Genomic DNA, 16,399 nt, shown 5'->3' with positions numbered 1-16,399 from the left:
TTATTTTTCTTGATAATTTATTAATTCTTTGTCATCAACGTTAAATTGATTGATGGAGAAGTTCAAAATTTGCGTGTTTCAAATGTTGGATAAATAATTAATAATAAGCTATTGAGTTTATTTTATTGAAAATATGCATAAATTATATTTAAATAGTGAATATACGTGGGAATACTATAAGATTAAAATTTAATTGTTACATAGATATAAAAATGTGAAAAAAATTGAAATTTTACTTAAAAATTAAATTATAAACTTTGGAATCAATTAATATAGAAGAAATCAAATTTAAATAAGCTTGAAAATGATATTCATTCAACTATCGAAGAAAACAAAAATACATTGAATTATAAAAAATAATATTCATTGAACAAGCATAACACTATTTAGTTATATCATATATTGTCATGTATTATTTATGTTGATGACACATTTTTTAAAAATCTTTCTTCCAATAAATTAGTTCACACTAATCGAAGTATGATCTCTTGTTGATGAGATGAATCTAAGTATAATCACACGAACCGAACCGAACGTGTTGAATTTTAAAACACATTGAAAAAAAAAAGGAGAACATTAACCCTTAATGATGAATTTAAAGGAAAATTTCACTTTATAATGTGCGTAAAAAATTTCACACCCAAGTCTTTTCAGGACCAACACCACAATCGTAAACATAATACTTTTCTCCAAATTAAATATAACAAGTGTATAAACAGTAACATAAATAAATTTTGGAATTTAAAGGACAAGATTCAATTGGTATGTGAATCTTTCACACAAATAACTATTTTGTCAAAGTGAAGAACATAGAGTTTCGAAATTGGTAAAAACATAAATATTTAGGAAAAATAGAAAAATATTATGAGATGAGAAACAAAAAGGTGAAATGGGAGTGGCAAAGCATTGAGAATAAAAAGATGAGAAGAATGCAAAAGACACATAAGAGAAGAGAAGGTAATGTTAGGGTTAAGGTTCAAAAGAAGACATACCAGTTGGGTGGGGTGTAAAGTATTAGAATTGCAGTGAATGTGGTAAGGTGGGACAACGAGAGCAAGGGATAAAGGCGGCATGGCCTTTTACGATAGTAACGGGGATGAAAAGCTCATGATCATTGTCTCAATGGTGGTGATTGAATTAAAAATGGAGTGTGCACAATGTTTAGAGTATGAGGTTATCCAAGAAAAAGAAACAAATAGAATACACAATTCAATTAGTAAGTAGTAAATCGATAGAAGTTCAATTTTTTAAAAATAATACTGTTTAATTTTTATTATAAATAATTTATTTTTTCCGCTTTAATATTTAATTTTTGTTATAAATAGTTTAGATTTTTTTGTTACTTTAATATAATAAAGATAATTATAGTTAAATGTAGTTAGATTAATTTTGTTCGTCCCTAAAAGATAAAATAATTTTATAAAAATGAAATATTCATGAATATAAAGAGAAAATAGAAAAAACAAAAAATTATAACAAAATAATAACATAAATAACATACAACTGAAAGAAGTTATCAAAGATATTTAATGAAACCTATCGTTTTTATATTGGTCAAACTAATTTTATCAATTTCTTTTTCATCACAACAAATGCTTCCTTTTAATATCCTTTATTTATTTTGTTTGAATTCCTTAATTATTTTTTAACCTTTCATTACTTTTCGTTTTATTGAGAAGATCCAAATTGAACTTTTTACGATTTTGATTTATTTTAATAATTCCTTTTAAGTATACATTTTATATGATTGGACGTATACATAATTTCATGCTATAATAAAAGTAATCAATCCTATTAGTACGAGAGATATTAATCAATATCCTATCACATATGTTAAATTTTGTTTAAAATAACTACAAATATTTTCTATAATGTCATATATTGAGGTTAAAGATCTAAAATTTAGAAAATTTCATTTAAGAGACAATAACCAGATAATCAAATCAAAAAGACGAAAAAATATATGACAAAATTTTAATTTATTTTTATCAGCAAACACGTAACAAAGTAAATATAATAAGTACGAAGAAATTAAATCTATAATAAATTTAAAGGTTAGTCAATAAATAATTATAAAATATTTATAAATAGAAATAAAAAATAATGTTAATGGATTGTGTCTACCTCTCCTTTCACAATCGTTAACGTCTCACTTTCCTCACAAAGACTAATTCGCTTGAAACAAACACAGAAATCTAGCGAACAATTTCTTTTCATGTGAGATGGAAGAGAAAGAGAGAAAGAGAGAAAGAGAAAAAAGATGAATAAGTGTGCGAGTGTGATAGATAGAGAGACACGAGACCTGATAAGAACATGGATCCTTGAATATTTTATCATCATACATTATTATTACTGTTATCAATCACTGTCTTAATTAAACCGAAAGGAAACTATGGACAACGTTGCAAGCTTCATGGGCCCATTGTCACGTTGACCCCTAATCTGAATATTCCTTGTTATATGCCATTCCTTGTTATATTCCTGGATCAGTAGGATCAGAGGGTTTGAGCAAAATGGGTGCTGTGGAGGGTCTCTTAGCTTTAACTTTGGTTCTGAATGTGTTTGTGGTGTGTAATGGAGGCTCAAGCAGCTCCTTCACTAGGAAAACAGAGAAGACTGTGGATATGCCACTTCACAGTGATGTGTTTTCAGTTCCTCCTGGTTATAATGCTCCTCAGCAGGTACATACTCTATACCCTTTCGGAGTTTTCTTTTGTTTGAATTGAATCAATGGTAATGGGTGGTGTGTATTAAGGTTCATATAACGCAAGGTGACCTTGTGGGGAGGGGAATGATAGTGTCATGGGTGACGATGGATGAACCGGGTTCGAGTGAAGTGCGTTACTGGAGTGAGAAGAGTGGGAAGAAGAAGATTGCAGAAGGAGAAATTGTTACTTACAGGTTCTTCAATTACTCTTCTGGCTTTATTCACCACACCACTATCAGAGATTTAGAGGTACTTCTCTTTTCCATTTTTCATTGTTATGTTCTTTGTTGTCCAGATGCACGCCAAGGCAGAGAAGCTTGTGAGAGAAAAGAAAAAATTTTGTGAATCAACTTTTGATATATGTGCTTCTTTTGTGGCAGTATAACACCAAATACTACTATGAAGTTGGACTTCGGAACACAACACGACAGTTTTGGTTCGTAACTCCACCAGAAATTGGCCCTGATGTACCATACACATTTGGTCTCATAGGTAACACTACAATATAGTATAGGGTCTTTTTACTACCATGAATGGTTGAACATTTATTTACCATTAATTTGAGATAAACGGTGCTACATGTCTGTGTCCTAATAGGCCAATATGTTTATTGTAAACTGGTGTGGCATTATTTGTAGGGGATCTTGGTCAGAGTTTTGATTCAAATGTGACTCTTACTCACTATGAATTGAGTCCAAGAAAAGGAGAAACTGTACTGTTTGTTGGAGACCTCTCTTATGCTGATAACTATCCGAATCATGATAATGTAAGGTGGGATACTTGGGGAAGGTTTACAGAAAGAAGTGTTGCATATCAACCATGGATTTGGACTGCAGGGAACCATGAAATTGATTTTGCTCCAGAACTTGTAAGCTACTCAAACCAATTCACTTTATCTGGTTTTAATTATCTGAAAAACTTCTTTGTTTTCTCTCAAAGATAATTTTTAACTTTGGTGTAATGCATTTTCCAGTCCAAATCTTGATAAGAGGTGAGTTTTTAACATAGATGAACACTTTGTTGCAGGGTGAAACCGTACCTTTCAAGCCTTTCACCAACCGTTACCATGTTCCTTACAAAGCATCTGAGAGCAGTTCACCCTTCTGGTATTCTATCAAGAGAGCTTCAGCACACATTATTGTCTTGTCCTCATATTCAGCTTATGGTAATGCCCTCCACATCTTGTACATGATTCCTACTTTTGTAGAGAACATTGGTTAATTCTTTGATTTCAGGTTAACTCATTTCTGTTTTGTAATAACTTCACTTAGCAATTAGCTTTAATTTACAGCAGAAAAATAAAATTATGCTCAATAATTTCGGCTCTTAGGTCTGTATCTATATGTGTGTATCAACTTAATGTGCACTGTTGCTGTTTATCTAAAAGCATGATGTCGGTGTCCTAAATTACTGACCAACGACACTTACCTTAATAATCTGTGTGTGTATGTCAAGTTAATAGTTCAAACGTAGAAAGTTAAGTTGCTTTCTTCCGCCACTCTGTTTTTTTATTGGATTAAATGCACACCTAATCCATGATGCCACTGCTTTGAAATTGGTAGCCCTTTGTTATAATAATCTTGGTTATTCTCAGGCAAATATACACCACAGTATAAATGGCTTGAACAGGAGCTACCGAAAGTTAACAGAACAGAGACTCCTTGGTTGATTGTTCTCATGCATTCACCTTGGTACAACAGCTACAATTATCACTACATGGAAGGGGAAACAATGAGAGTAATGTACGAAGCCTGGTTTGTGCAGTACAAGGTTGATGTTGTGTTTGCTGGTCATGTCCATGCCTATGAACGATCTGTAAGTGCTAAAACTTGAAATTTCTAATGCTTCTGAAAGCCACCAGTATCAATAATCATGTACCATTAGGCTTGCTTTCAAGCTTGGAAACATATTCTGTTCCTAAAATTTGTGATTCCATATTCTCTTTGGAATCAGTATATGATTGATGTGTTGCTATGTATCAGGAACGTGTTTCTAACATTGCATACAACGTTGTAAATGGCGTCTGCACTCCTATAAAAGATCAATCAGCTCCTGTGTATATCACCATTGGTGATGGAGGAAACCTTGAAGGCTTAGCAACCAAGTATGCTCATTGAACGTAACATGATGATTCTTGTCACATTTTTCCTTACTTTTGTGTCATTAAGGTTGAACAACATTTGAACTGCAGCATGACAGAACCACAACCAGAGTATTCTGCATTCCGAGAAGCCAGCTTTGGACATGCCATATTTGACATAAAGAACCGAACACATGCTCACTACAGCTGGAACCGAAATCATGATGGAGTTGCTGTGGAGGCTGATTCCGTTTGGTTTTTCAACCGATACTGGCACCCAGTTGATGATTCCATCGCTCATGTTTCACATTAATACGCACATTCACTGATCTTAGTACAACAATACACAATTTGATGTTAAGAAATTCATCTGTCGGCAACTAATTGGTGCCAGTACCTCCATCATTGAAACACATTACACTTTTATGGTATGATTTTAGGTAGCACTGCACAAAAACACAGAATCAAATTCATCATCCAATATGCTTCTAAATTCTCATAATACTTGGGAATCGTACCATTTTGATACCAGAAACCTAAATAAAAGAAGCTTAAACTTGAATTACCCTCAAATGGCTGCTTTCTAGCTCTTGTGTCTCTCTTTATTTTGTGGGAAGAGTAGCCATCTTCTGAAGATAAAAAGAAAAAAAATAAAATAAAGATGGATTGAATTTATTTTGAGAATCTACAATATGCTACAGTTAGTAGTTCTTCTTCAACATTAACATGTAATGTACACGGGCCAAAATTTGGTGTTACTTGGCCCATTTAATGTGGACCTACACATGTTAGCCTATCAGCATCTTCTTCCTGTATTCCAAAAATTTCTCCTCAATATGATATTTTGTTATTTTTGAATTATATAATTTAGGATATAAATTTTCTATTCTAGAATATACAATTTGAAATATATTTTTTTATTTTGTATTATTGAAAATATAACCCAGAATATAATTTTTCGTATTTAGGAAATCAGAAAACCCGAAATATAAAAATTGTATTTCAAATGGTATAATCTAAAATACATTTATATTTTAAATTATATAATTTAAAATTTATTGTATATTTTAAAATATAAATTTGGAATAAAAAATATATTCAAAATTATATATATCAGAATATAAATATTTATGACAAGTTGTATGGAGGTGTAGGAAGAAACCCCTAGGCTATGTAAGGTTGGTGATCAACCAATTTAACCACATACTATATTTTTTAAGAACGTAGGTGATTATCTACAAAAAATAAGAAAATAGTGCAATATTTTAGTTGAACAATCGTTAAAAAGTAGATAAACACAAAAGTTAGAGAGAATAAAACTCATATTTTGGTTGGGTCAGAAATATATTCTACTCTTAAGAAAATTAAAAAATAAACTTAATTTACTCTATCTCTTTATTAGATATTTGGTATTTATTGTTGTTGTATATAAAGTGTGTAAGTATTTATTGTGTACGGGTGTTTTATTGGATGCTTAGACTATAAAAAATTATCAGTTTTAAAGATTTTGCCAATAGTTAATAGTTGAAGAAATGCCTTGTACTTTTTTTTTAATTAGTCGGATGATACTCATTATTTTCAGATGTGTCAGTTTGGTATCCGCTTTTAAAAATATGTTAATCTAGTCCCAATTTTGAAAAAGTGTCTTAATCATATCCCTTTCACACAAAACTTATTAAAGCCGTTAACTTAATTCATGACTTTTGCCACGAAATTCTAATATAAGTATCAATATTTAATTTTGGAAGTCATTTTAAATATCAATACCGTTAACGGTGTTAATAATTTTTTGCTAAAAATGACCTAATTGAAGCATCTTTTCAAAAGTTAGGACTCAATTGACACATTTTTAAAAATGAATACCAAACTGACACATCTAAATAAAAGTAACTGTCATATCTCAGTAATTAAACTTTTTTTTTTTTGGAGTGAATAGGGACTTATTGCAATGATACCCTTATTTCACATGTCAACATCCATTTACAAAGGAAAATTTGCAAATTAGTTAGATTCACATATTCAACTCTACGAAGTATATGACATTTTTTGTCGTCAACATCTACAACTGTTACCATTCGTATCGACACGGTAAACAGTGAATGGAATTAAATATAGTTTTACTTTAAAATAAAGAAGGAACGTTTGATTTGATTGAATGGAGGTAACAGTTGCTTCTAAAGTTCAACATAGCTTGGTTTTGATTGAACAAAGACATTCCTTGCACGGTAATTCAGCATAGTGTGCAGAATTGTTGTGGTGATTGGTCAGCGCATTATATTAAGATTATTTATTATTAGAAGCAGTGATTAGAGAGTTGACAAAAAAATAAATAAATAGAAGAAGATGGAGAAGGGTCTTGTCCAGCCAAGTTCTTTTCAACGAGGCAAAATGGTGTCTTTAGATAAAATTTCTAATTCTGTAGTTTCTCCAAAAGGGTGTCTCTTTCTGTTACCCTAAAGCTAAAGCACACTCACTTTTATCTATCTAACTATATCTATATCTATATATATGTATATGCTCTTTCTTTCAGGATTATACCTTCTCTCCACTACTGTTATCATTGGAAGAATGGAAGAAGTAAAGGTGTCAGCAGAAAATAAGCAGAAAAGAAGGTTCCAAAGAATATGTGTCTTCTGTGGAAGTAGAGTGGGATATAGGTCTTCATTCAGTGATGCAGCCCTTGTGCTTGGTGAATTGCTGGTGATAGTTTTTGTATTATTTTTAGTTCCCAATTCATGAATTGGGTTATGTCTTCTCCCTTGATCAACTCTTGCATGTGTGTTTGTTTGTTCAATTTGTTTTGGGTAGGTTGAAAGGAAGATTGATTTGGTTTATGGAGGAGGAAGATTAGGACTAATGGGTTTGATCTCTGAAACTGTGCAAAAGGGAGGTGGTCATGTTCTTGGGTACTATTTTTTTTACTTTTGATAGATCACATCAGTTTCCCTTTAATTCACGAGCTTCATTGTTTGTTTATCTTTTTCCTTGTTAGTGTGATTCCTAAAGCTCTGCTTCCTCGTGAGGTACAATTGTTTATTCATCCTTGATTAGATTACTATCATCATCATCATCATCTGCTTCTTTCAATCTGAACTATTCATTACACTGACCAAAGCCTGCAATTAGATTTCTGGGGAAACTTTTGGAGAAGTGAAAACAGTTGCAAATATGCATGAAAGGAAGTCAGTGATGGCTAAACATTCTGATGCGTTCATTGCTCTTCCTGGTATATATCATAGACAAGATTTCGAAGTTCTTTTCCATATTGAAACATTCTTATAGTTAGTTACTTCACAAATATATATATATATATATATATATATATATATATATATATATATATATATATATGAACTAAACCAAAGTATGAAACTGTTCAGGAGGCTATGGAACCATGGAAGAGTTGCTGGAGGTGATAGCCTGGTCCCAACTAGGGATACATGATAAACCAGTAAGATCATCCTCGTTTGAATCAATGAATATGTTTGTAAGCGTTAAGGATTTATAAACTCTGATATGTTTTATAAAACAGCACATGAAGCTTGAGAAGCTGAAAATGTTTAGAAAGGTTGTGTTTTAACGAAACAAACACAAATGAAAATGAATTTTGGATATGGGTTTTTGACTTCTTTAATTTGTTAATGATAATTGACGTTGTAGCTGTGAATCTGTAGGTGGGTTTGTTGAATGTAGATGGGTATTTCAACAGCTTGTTGACCTTATTTGACAAGGGAGTGGAAGAGGGTTTTATAGACAACTCTGCAAGGCATATTGTAGTCATAGCAGACACAGCAGAAGAACTGATAAAGAAAATGGAGGTACGAAAGTACTCACAACAACATGATGATTTTGATCATAACCAAGATAAATTTTTTGGTAATTTTTTTCTTGTTTCTTTCAGGAATATGTTCCCAACCATCAGAAGGTTGCATCAAGACAAAGTTGGGAAACTGGGGAGGTGCTATGATCTTAGATGTTCATCATCAATTTGCATAAAGAACGTGTAGTCCCATTTACTTTCAACAACAAAAAATGAAGCAAAAGTACTATCTCTAGCGTGGAAATCTAAAGATTCTACATCATTAAGCATGAAACGTGCATGTTCAAAATCCATTGAATAATACTAAATTTAGTGAACTTTGAATATTTCCCTGAAAGATCCATTGACTCCATCATTAAATTGCATGTATTGTTTATGATTATTTTTGACGGACCCCATCGTCCACTTGGTCCCTGGTTTTTATTTAGAAGAGAAAATTGGTGGTTGGAGTGCGATGTGTGAATTGAAGCATTCCTCTTGCTCCTTCCGTTTGTAGACCGGTCCCATTATAAAAGTGACACTTTTGTTTGTTTTTTAGCCTCTTTCAACTTCAGAGAGAACCTGTGCAATGGACTTCACAATTCATTGGGTAACATTTCCTACTCAACAAGGGGCACCAAAGATAAAGAGATATATCCGAAAATGATATTCTCTGTAGTATAGTTCCTATGGTACAAAAACGAATATACAATCTCGAGATTTGTGGGGTGTTTTATTTTTCCCTTTTTTTTTCTTCTTTTTTACGCGTTTGTGTTTTGAAATTATTGCATTTAAAATGTTCGTGATCCTTGATAATTTCCTTAATCTGGCAGTTTTGTTTCGTCCACTTATTTACCATTTTTTTTATTGTTTTTGTTTTATTAAAAATAGTTGCACAGATCTGGAATAAAAGAAATTCTCTGAACTCTTTTCTTATGTACACCGATGTGATTAGAATCCGATACTCATCTGAAATGGGTGATAATTGAAACGGGTATACTTCTTCCTGTTAGATATTTTTACTTTTTTAAGTATAGCTTATCTTATCATCTGAAGTTAGTCTTGTGGAATAAAATATACGTGTCAATCAATTCTGTTTTTTTTTCTTTTGCTGTTAAACGATAATTCATCAAGGATGTGGTTCAAGTCAATATGTTAAGTTCTACTCAGTTTAATACGACACTGATGTTATTTATATAAACACATGTTTATCAAATATTCCATCAACATTTATTATTTCTCTTTTCTTTAAATCTATGCTTCTCTCTCTAGATGCCATCTTCATGTTAGAGATCCTACAATTAATCGATACCATACGAAATAAAAATTTACACTAAAGTAAAGGAATACAACGTGGAATACTTTTTTATTGGTAGAATACTAGAAGCAGACTTTAAAATGGTGTAATGGATACGTTAGAAAACAAAGCAAGGTCGATGGATTGAGCAATAAAGAGAAACGAATTCATTCTGGTTGTACAAGTATAAGATGAAGTGAAGGGGCCCTCAATTATTGGGTTGGACAAGATCTAATAAGAAAAGAGTAGCAGAAGGTAGTGCTTGGGACGTGGCTGTACTTTTAGGTGCAAGTCAAATTTATAACACTTTGCTTTGTTAAGCCAATCTTACAATCTCATTTCACAGCACTTGTTGCATAAAACCATTGTAAAGATATAACAGCTATGGTACTGCAGTTACGATGGCAAAGTTGAAAGAAGCCTAAAATATAATTTCCTTTTAAACTATTAAAGAGAATGTTAGTAATCCATAAAATGCAAACTATTATAGGAACAAGGGGTTCTGCAAGAAGGGATGTTGCTAGTAGCCACAGCCTACAAGGTTACAAAGAAAATGAATATTTTACAAGGATATCCGCGTTGCAAAAGATATGCAAGCTCCCACATATATACATTTCTGAGGAAAAAGTATTTCTGGAAATCTTCTACTGAAACTTAGGAACTCACGAAGAGTGAGAAGAAATTTTTTTGGGGGGTAGAAAGAGTGAGAAGATTACCTTAATGGAGATTGCTACAATTTTTACAATTATACACGCACGACATGTTACAGTACCGGTACAAGCAGAGGAATAAATAATTGTTGAAATCCTGGAGATGAATAATTTCAGAAGCATTTCCGGTGAATGATGGATGGTCCGGTTTCATCATAGTCTGCCTTGGTTATATGCTGATTTTGAGGGAAAACCACTTTGGCAAGTATTGCACCTCCCACCCATGCAGAATACATGGTTAAATTTTCTGGCATGTATTCTGGAGGCTGCAATAAGCCAGAGATTATCCACCAGTGGCAAGATTAGTTAAAACAAGAATAATAATATTATCTTTAAGGTTTCTAACGTTATATTAAGTTGGTATAAATTTGAAGTCACTTTACTAGATAACCAAATTACCTTAACAAGGGTGGGTTGAACGGCAGATGAACTTAAGCTAGATTCTTTCTGAAATCTCTCTTCAAAACCTGGCAATGAGAAGTGGCATTAGCCCGTCAGAGATAACTAAGAGAAACAGCATTGGCATAGGTAGGAAATCTTAGTAGTGTGAGATAAAGCCAATATTGTCGGTAGAAATATGAATATCTTGATGTAAAACATAATTGGAAATAAAAAGACCTAAATTCCATCTGCAACTAAATGTAAAACTTAAATTCCATATAATAACTATTTATACAAGTAGGGAAGTAAATCCAGATTCTGTGAAATAAAGAAAAAAGGGAACATCAAAGATTGCCATTTCTACCCCAGTCCGCAAATAGTAAGTATACAGAATTAAAGCTGTTCATATTTTATTGTGGCCTAAAGAAAAATCCACCAGAAAAGGTCATATTAGAATTTCCATATATAAATATTATTTCAAAAATACGTTAGGAAGCCCCATGCAGCTTTGTTGGACAATGCAGGACCAAGTGAGGAATGTGATGGATGAGAGGAAGAGAATAGAGAGCTTAAAATATAATGGGGAGGCCCTTAATGAAACAGTAGTAAGAACAACCTTGTGAGCAGGAGTTTACATATCCAAATCCTAGAAACAGCCTTTCCACTTGTACATCACAGTTTCTAACTAAATAATATGAATTTATTTGTCAAATATTAGGTTATATTCTACTCTGATCTCAAAGGAAGTAGGATCCCTTACATTCAAAGTAGAAGATATAACAATTAAAAGATATTGATGGACAAACCAAATATAAGCACATTGTCTTTAGATGGAAAAACAACAAAAAGCATAACCAATTAGAACTTCATATCAAGCTTATCCTAAATTCACCAGAACTGATGAAGACAAAAATATACCTGCCATAGATGAAGTGCCACCACAAACCACAGTATTTTCCAGCAGCTGCCGTTGATTATCAGATGACACAGTTGAAATAGCACGGACAAGCTGATCAACAATGCCATGAGCCTCTAAACCCAATAGACATGGCTGGAATAAAGCTTCCCCAACCGTATATCTTTCTCTCCCAATTGTTATCACCTACAATATAATTCAACTTTCAGATAAGTAATAAATTATTGAAGATGCATTTATAGAACTTAAATATAAACACACATTGTTGACACTGGGGTGAAGGAAACAAATGTTGTTGAGTTGTTGGTAGTTTTTATCCTATCAAACCAGCCAGTTTTCTCTCAAAAATGAAATAACCTTAAGGCTGGGCCAGAATTTTGAAACACAAAAGCAGCTGAACCATTAATAGAGCCAACTTGACGTTCTCAGGAAGACATACTGTTACACAGCCTCTCCTGGTGGAATGTGAAAATTACTTATACAACTTTTAACAGTTTGAGTATGCAGAGATTTACAAAGGGTTTCTTCAAAAGGCTGATTAAAATATATAATAACACAATAAAAAAAAGCTGCATGATAAGCTAAAAATATCACATTTTAATTGGTAAATCACAGAAAGTTGAAAACAGAATGTATTCCAATGTAACATCAGTCACCACCTCACAAGTTTTGCTTAAATCAATCAATTCTCTGCTTACTGATTTTTAATATCACCTTTTCTTTCATTTTCTTTTACTTCCCTTTTACCAATCAGAGTATTGCTAGTCAAAACTATCAGAATTAAGAAAGCAGACCTGTCCATCAGGAAGGGTATGCTCCTCCACAGGACAAAAATATTGGGTCTTTTGATAAGCTAACTCATCTACAGCACAGCATGAGTACTGTTCTTTTATTTTCTCCACATCAGACAGGCTGATATTTACTTTTGGATTGGACTTGCCTAGTTCTTGAGCCAGGAAATTAGTTAGATCAATACCTCCAAACTCAAATCTTCTTGAAGCAATGTGGTGAACAGCACCCTCAATTACTGGTGCAATATCTAGGCACATAACCAAAAAAAATAAAAATAATGATACATATAACAAGTAAGCTCAAAAACATGTTCATATTTTAAGACAAACACTCAGACATCTATTCATTTACTCCAATTGTGCATGCAATATTTACTGGAACACTATCTAGTTTAGTTTAAAACATAGAGAGTATCAGATAAGTTGTAATTGAAATGTATTAATCTTGGGCGAATTTAACTTTTTTTTCAATAAATTTTAGATAATATTTTCATTGGTCCACTTACTAGCTACATCGTAATCAAAAGTTATTCGTAGTTTTGTGTGAAAGTTAAAATATAGTAATTCCTGACACTTATCTGCAGAAAAGAAAATTAAGGAAAACTACTTGCTTCGTCTTTAAATTTGATTCCACTAGGAAAACAAGATGTACCAAAAAAATAGTGGCTCGGTGGAACAGTGAAACTTCAATAAATTCATACTAGGATCCTAAGTTATGTTATTTGATAAGATCCTCAGTACATAATTCCTTCCATTCAAAAACTGGAAGCTAGTAACACAACGAATCTAGCATAAAAGGCACATAAGGAATATACACCGATTGGAATATAAGAAATGGAGAATAATTGTTTCATCATTTTGAATCTGTTAAATTTCAAGTGGACTAACTATATGATAATGATATTCAATTTTACTATTGAGATTAGATAAAGAAAATTAATAAATCATTAATTCTTTACTCTGTAGCAAAAACAAAAAGGCAGGACATCAGACATCCTGTTACCCACAGACCCTGTGATACAAGAACACATCATGCTAAGTGCTAGAGATAACATACTGCGATATCAAAAATAGACAGCTTGATTCACACAGCATGTAGCTGAAAGCAACCATCTATTCAATGCAGACACTATTTGCACAATTCAAGTAAAGTTCCATTGCTTCAGGCGTTGATACCTATTTTTCCATGTCCAATATCAACAGTGCAACCTGAGATACGTCCCACAGCATACAGTGATAACACTGCTTGTTCTGAAGCATAAAACCCTGATATGTTGAATGTTTCAAACATTAATTGCACCAACTGTTCTTTGTTGGTCTGCAAAGTTGGAAAACAATAACATATATACTAGTTAAGAAAAGATATATATAATATAACACTAGCAAAACAATAATACTAACTTATTAAACATTAATTGCACCAACTGTTCTTTGTTGGTCTGCAAAGTTGGAAAACAATAACATATATACTAGTTAAGAAAAGATATATATAATATAACACAAGCAAAATAATAATACTAACTTATTAGTGGCAATTCAATTTAACAAAAGGTTGCCTGATTAGTTTAGATAGGTAAAAGGAAACAAAAAACTAGCAAAGGATAATACATATTCATATACAGAAAAAAGATATCTAGGAAAAATGTGTTAAGGAAAAGAGAAAGCAAGCAAGTATCAGAAACCTTTGGGGTACAAAGTGGATCTGTAAAGAGTATTTGACCTTCGTTGCCAATTTCCCATCCAAGACCAGTATATAAAACATGCTGCAACAAATCCTCAATGGCATCCCAATCTCTAATAAATCCCCGCACAACTGGATCAACCGTGACATTTTCAGCCAGTGAATTATCAGTAACCGATCCATCATCAAGCAGTTGTTTCATTTTAGTGGGAATTATCTGAGTCACATACAAAGAGGCTCAATGAGGCATTCTGAGATAGTTGAGAACTAAAATTGACGAGATGATTGTGAAGTCAAATGTTATACTTGAGCATTGCAGAGTGGATTAGAATTATGCATTAAAGGAGATTAAACCTCTCAAATGTTATGACAGATAATAACAATGATGTATACGCTCACACGTAGACACCATACTCTAATAGTCTAGATAATTGCATCAATACTTAAAGAGATCTGAATGCTCACCTTAATTCATATTTTTTAAAATGGTAACAGTTTGGTGGTGATAGACCACTTACTAGTCTTCAGAGCTTTCTGCCCACTTTCTATGAAGTTATTCTGTGAGTGGGAGAAAGTAAATTTGTTCAATGAGAGAGAAAATTTATAACACCCAGCAGTAAATAAGAACCTCTCAATGAGCTATTAACCATATATCTTGAATCTATACCCTCACACTTTGACATCATGACGACCTCATTTAATATTCAAAGACATTAGTGATCGGTAGATAAAAGATTGCTATAGTCACCCAAGAGTAGAAGTAGAAAATCAATAATATAGGTTTTAACTTTCTTAATCGACTCCTCCTCTCGAGTTACTATAGCAATAGGTTCATCCCTGCCTACTTATTATACCTCTGAATATCATAAAAAGTTTTCATGATAGTAAGAGATTCATGAACTATAACCAAGAGTCCACTGAGAGGTCCTATACACTACTGGAGATTATAAATTGTCTATCTCATTAAGCAAAATTTACTTACTCTCCCCCTCACAAAATAATTCCAAAGCAAGTGAGACGCAAGCTCTCAGAGATAATCATGTTCAATTACCGCCAAATTGTTCCTGCTGGAAGCGGGAATTCAAATCTCTATGACTATTATTGCAAGTACACATGCTATATTATTGTATCTATATATGTATCCGTTATTACTATTATCCGTCCATAGCAGTGAAGGTAGAAAGCATTTGCAAAACCCTATTCTTAGATTATTATCATCACAAATAGACAGAGAGAGGAATGAAAGAAAACCATGGCCGGAGTCTGGTCGGGAATTGCAAAACCGGCTTTGAGAAGCTTAGAACCGACGTCCACCACCGCCGCTTCCATCGCTTCCTTAACCGAAACTAAACCCTAAACCCTAATTTCTATCTTCTCTCTTTAACAAACAACCTTCTTCGCTTCTTCCTTCACTTCAACCCCTCTTCCCTCTGAGCCTCTCAGTCACACTCAATTATCATGTCAACACCCTCATTTCTCAAACATGATATTTGTTTTTTCCCTAAATAACACAATATGTTTTTTAATATAGACACCATTTTAAAACACAATTTCATAGAATTTTCTCAGAAAAATAGTACTATATAATTATTTTTAAAATGAATTATCAAATATATCAAATTATAACTTATCAACAACACAGCCCGTGATCATTTGGAAAATTAATATGTAAGCTTTTAAGTTCATTAAATTAAAAATGAGTTCAGTTCACAAAATATATTTTTCCATACATATATATATATATATGGAAAAAATGTATTTTAGTCCTTATACTATTTCACATAATTCATTTTAGTCTTTACATTTTTAAATTAATGAAATAGTGTTTAAAGTTTAGAAAATAAACAACTTTAATACATTTTTTAAAAATCTTTTAGACAGTAAAAAAATTTATAAAATATTAGTTTAAATATGAGAACAAACTAATTTAACATGTTTTTTAAAAGTTGGAGAACTAATTTATCCATTTGAAAAGCGAGGATCTAAACCTAAATTTGACACTAAAATCCTACTTTTCCTTGATTTTTCTAGATTTAG

General features: G+C 32.3%; 3 protein-coding genes across 4 annotated transcripts; 2 read left to right on the top strand and 1 right to left on the bottom strand.

Moving 5' to 3' along the window:
• The first annotated feature begins 2,333 nt into the window (after positions 1 to 2,333).
• LOC114170101 (purple acid phosphatase-like) lies at positions 2,334 to 5,352 on the top strand. Its single transcript, XM_028055585.2, has 8 exons — positions 2,334 to 2,681; positions 2,756 to 2,956; positions 3,088 to 3,199; positions 3,346 to 3,575; positions 3,734 to 3,872; positions 4,302 to 4,522; positions 4,690 to 4,811; positions 4,899 to 5,352. The coding sequence occupies exons 1-8, from the start codon at positions 2,514 to 2,516 to the stop codon at positions 5,098 to 5,100; spliced, it is 1,395 nt and encodes a 464-aa protein (XP_027911386.1). The 5' UTR covers positions 2,334 to 2,513; the 3' UTR covers positions 5,101 to 5,352.
• Positions 5,353 to 7,137: 1,785 nt separating this feature from the next.
• Positions 7,138 to 9,144, top strand: LOC114169143 (cytokinin riboside 5'-monophosphate phosphoribohydrolase LOG1-like). The gene is made up of 7 exons (XM_028054181.2): positions 7,138 to 7,487; positions 7,596 to 7,693; positions 7,780 to 7,810; positions 7,914 to 8,013; positions 8,168 to 8,238; positions 8,462 to 8,605; positions 8,689 to 9,144. The coding sequence occupies exons 1-7, from the start codon at positions 7,296 to 7,298 to the stop codon at positions 8,752 to 8,754; spliced, it is 702 nt and encodes a 233-aa protein (XP_027909982.1). The 5' UTR covers positions 7,138 to 7,295; the 3' UTR covers positions 8,755 to 9,144.
• A 1,202-nt stretch (positions 9,145 to 10,346) lies between these two features.
• On the bottom strand, positions 10,347 to 15,874 carry LOC114169142 (actin-related protein 7-like). Of its 2 annotated transcripts, XM_028054180.2 has the most exons (8): positions 15,614 to 15,856; positions 14,828 to 14,920; positions 14,364 to 14,579; positions 13,858 to 13,999; positions 12,685 to 12,929; positions 11,893 to 12,076; positions 10,993 to 11,060; positions 10,347 to 10,859 (listed from the first exon to the last, which is right to left on the bottom strand). In XM_028054180.2, exons 3-8 carry the CDS (start codon positions 14,562 to 14,564, stop codon positions 10,707 to 10,709), a joined length of 993 nt encoding a protein of 330 aa, XP_027909981.1. In that variant the 5' UTR covers positions 14,565 to 14,579; positions 14,828 to 14,920; positions 15,614 to 15,856; the 3' UTR covers positions 10,347 to 10,706. The 2 variants fall into 2 exon arrangements, with proteins under 2 accessions (XP_027909981.1, XP_027909979.1); XM_028054178.2 differs by lacking the exon at positions 14,828 to 14,920 and having other exon boundaries at positions 15,614 to 15,874.
• Positions 15,875 to 16,399: the final 525 nt, after the last annotated feature.

This window comes from Vigna unguiculata, chromosome 11 (genome assembly GCF_037176805.1).
Source record: "Vigna unguiculata cultivar grain cowpea cultivar isolate G323 ecotype 2 chromosome 11, ASM3717680v1, whole genome shotgun sequence".
Classification (NCBI taxonomy): Eukaryota; Viridiplantae; Streptophyta; class Magnoliopsida; order Fabales; family Fabaceae; genus Vigna; species Vigna unguiculata.
The sequence above is the reverse complement of the archived record's forward strand: the minus strand, read 5'-3'. Positions and strand labels throughout refer to the sequence as shown.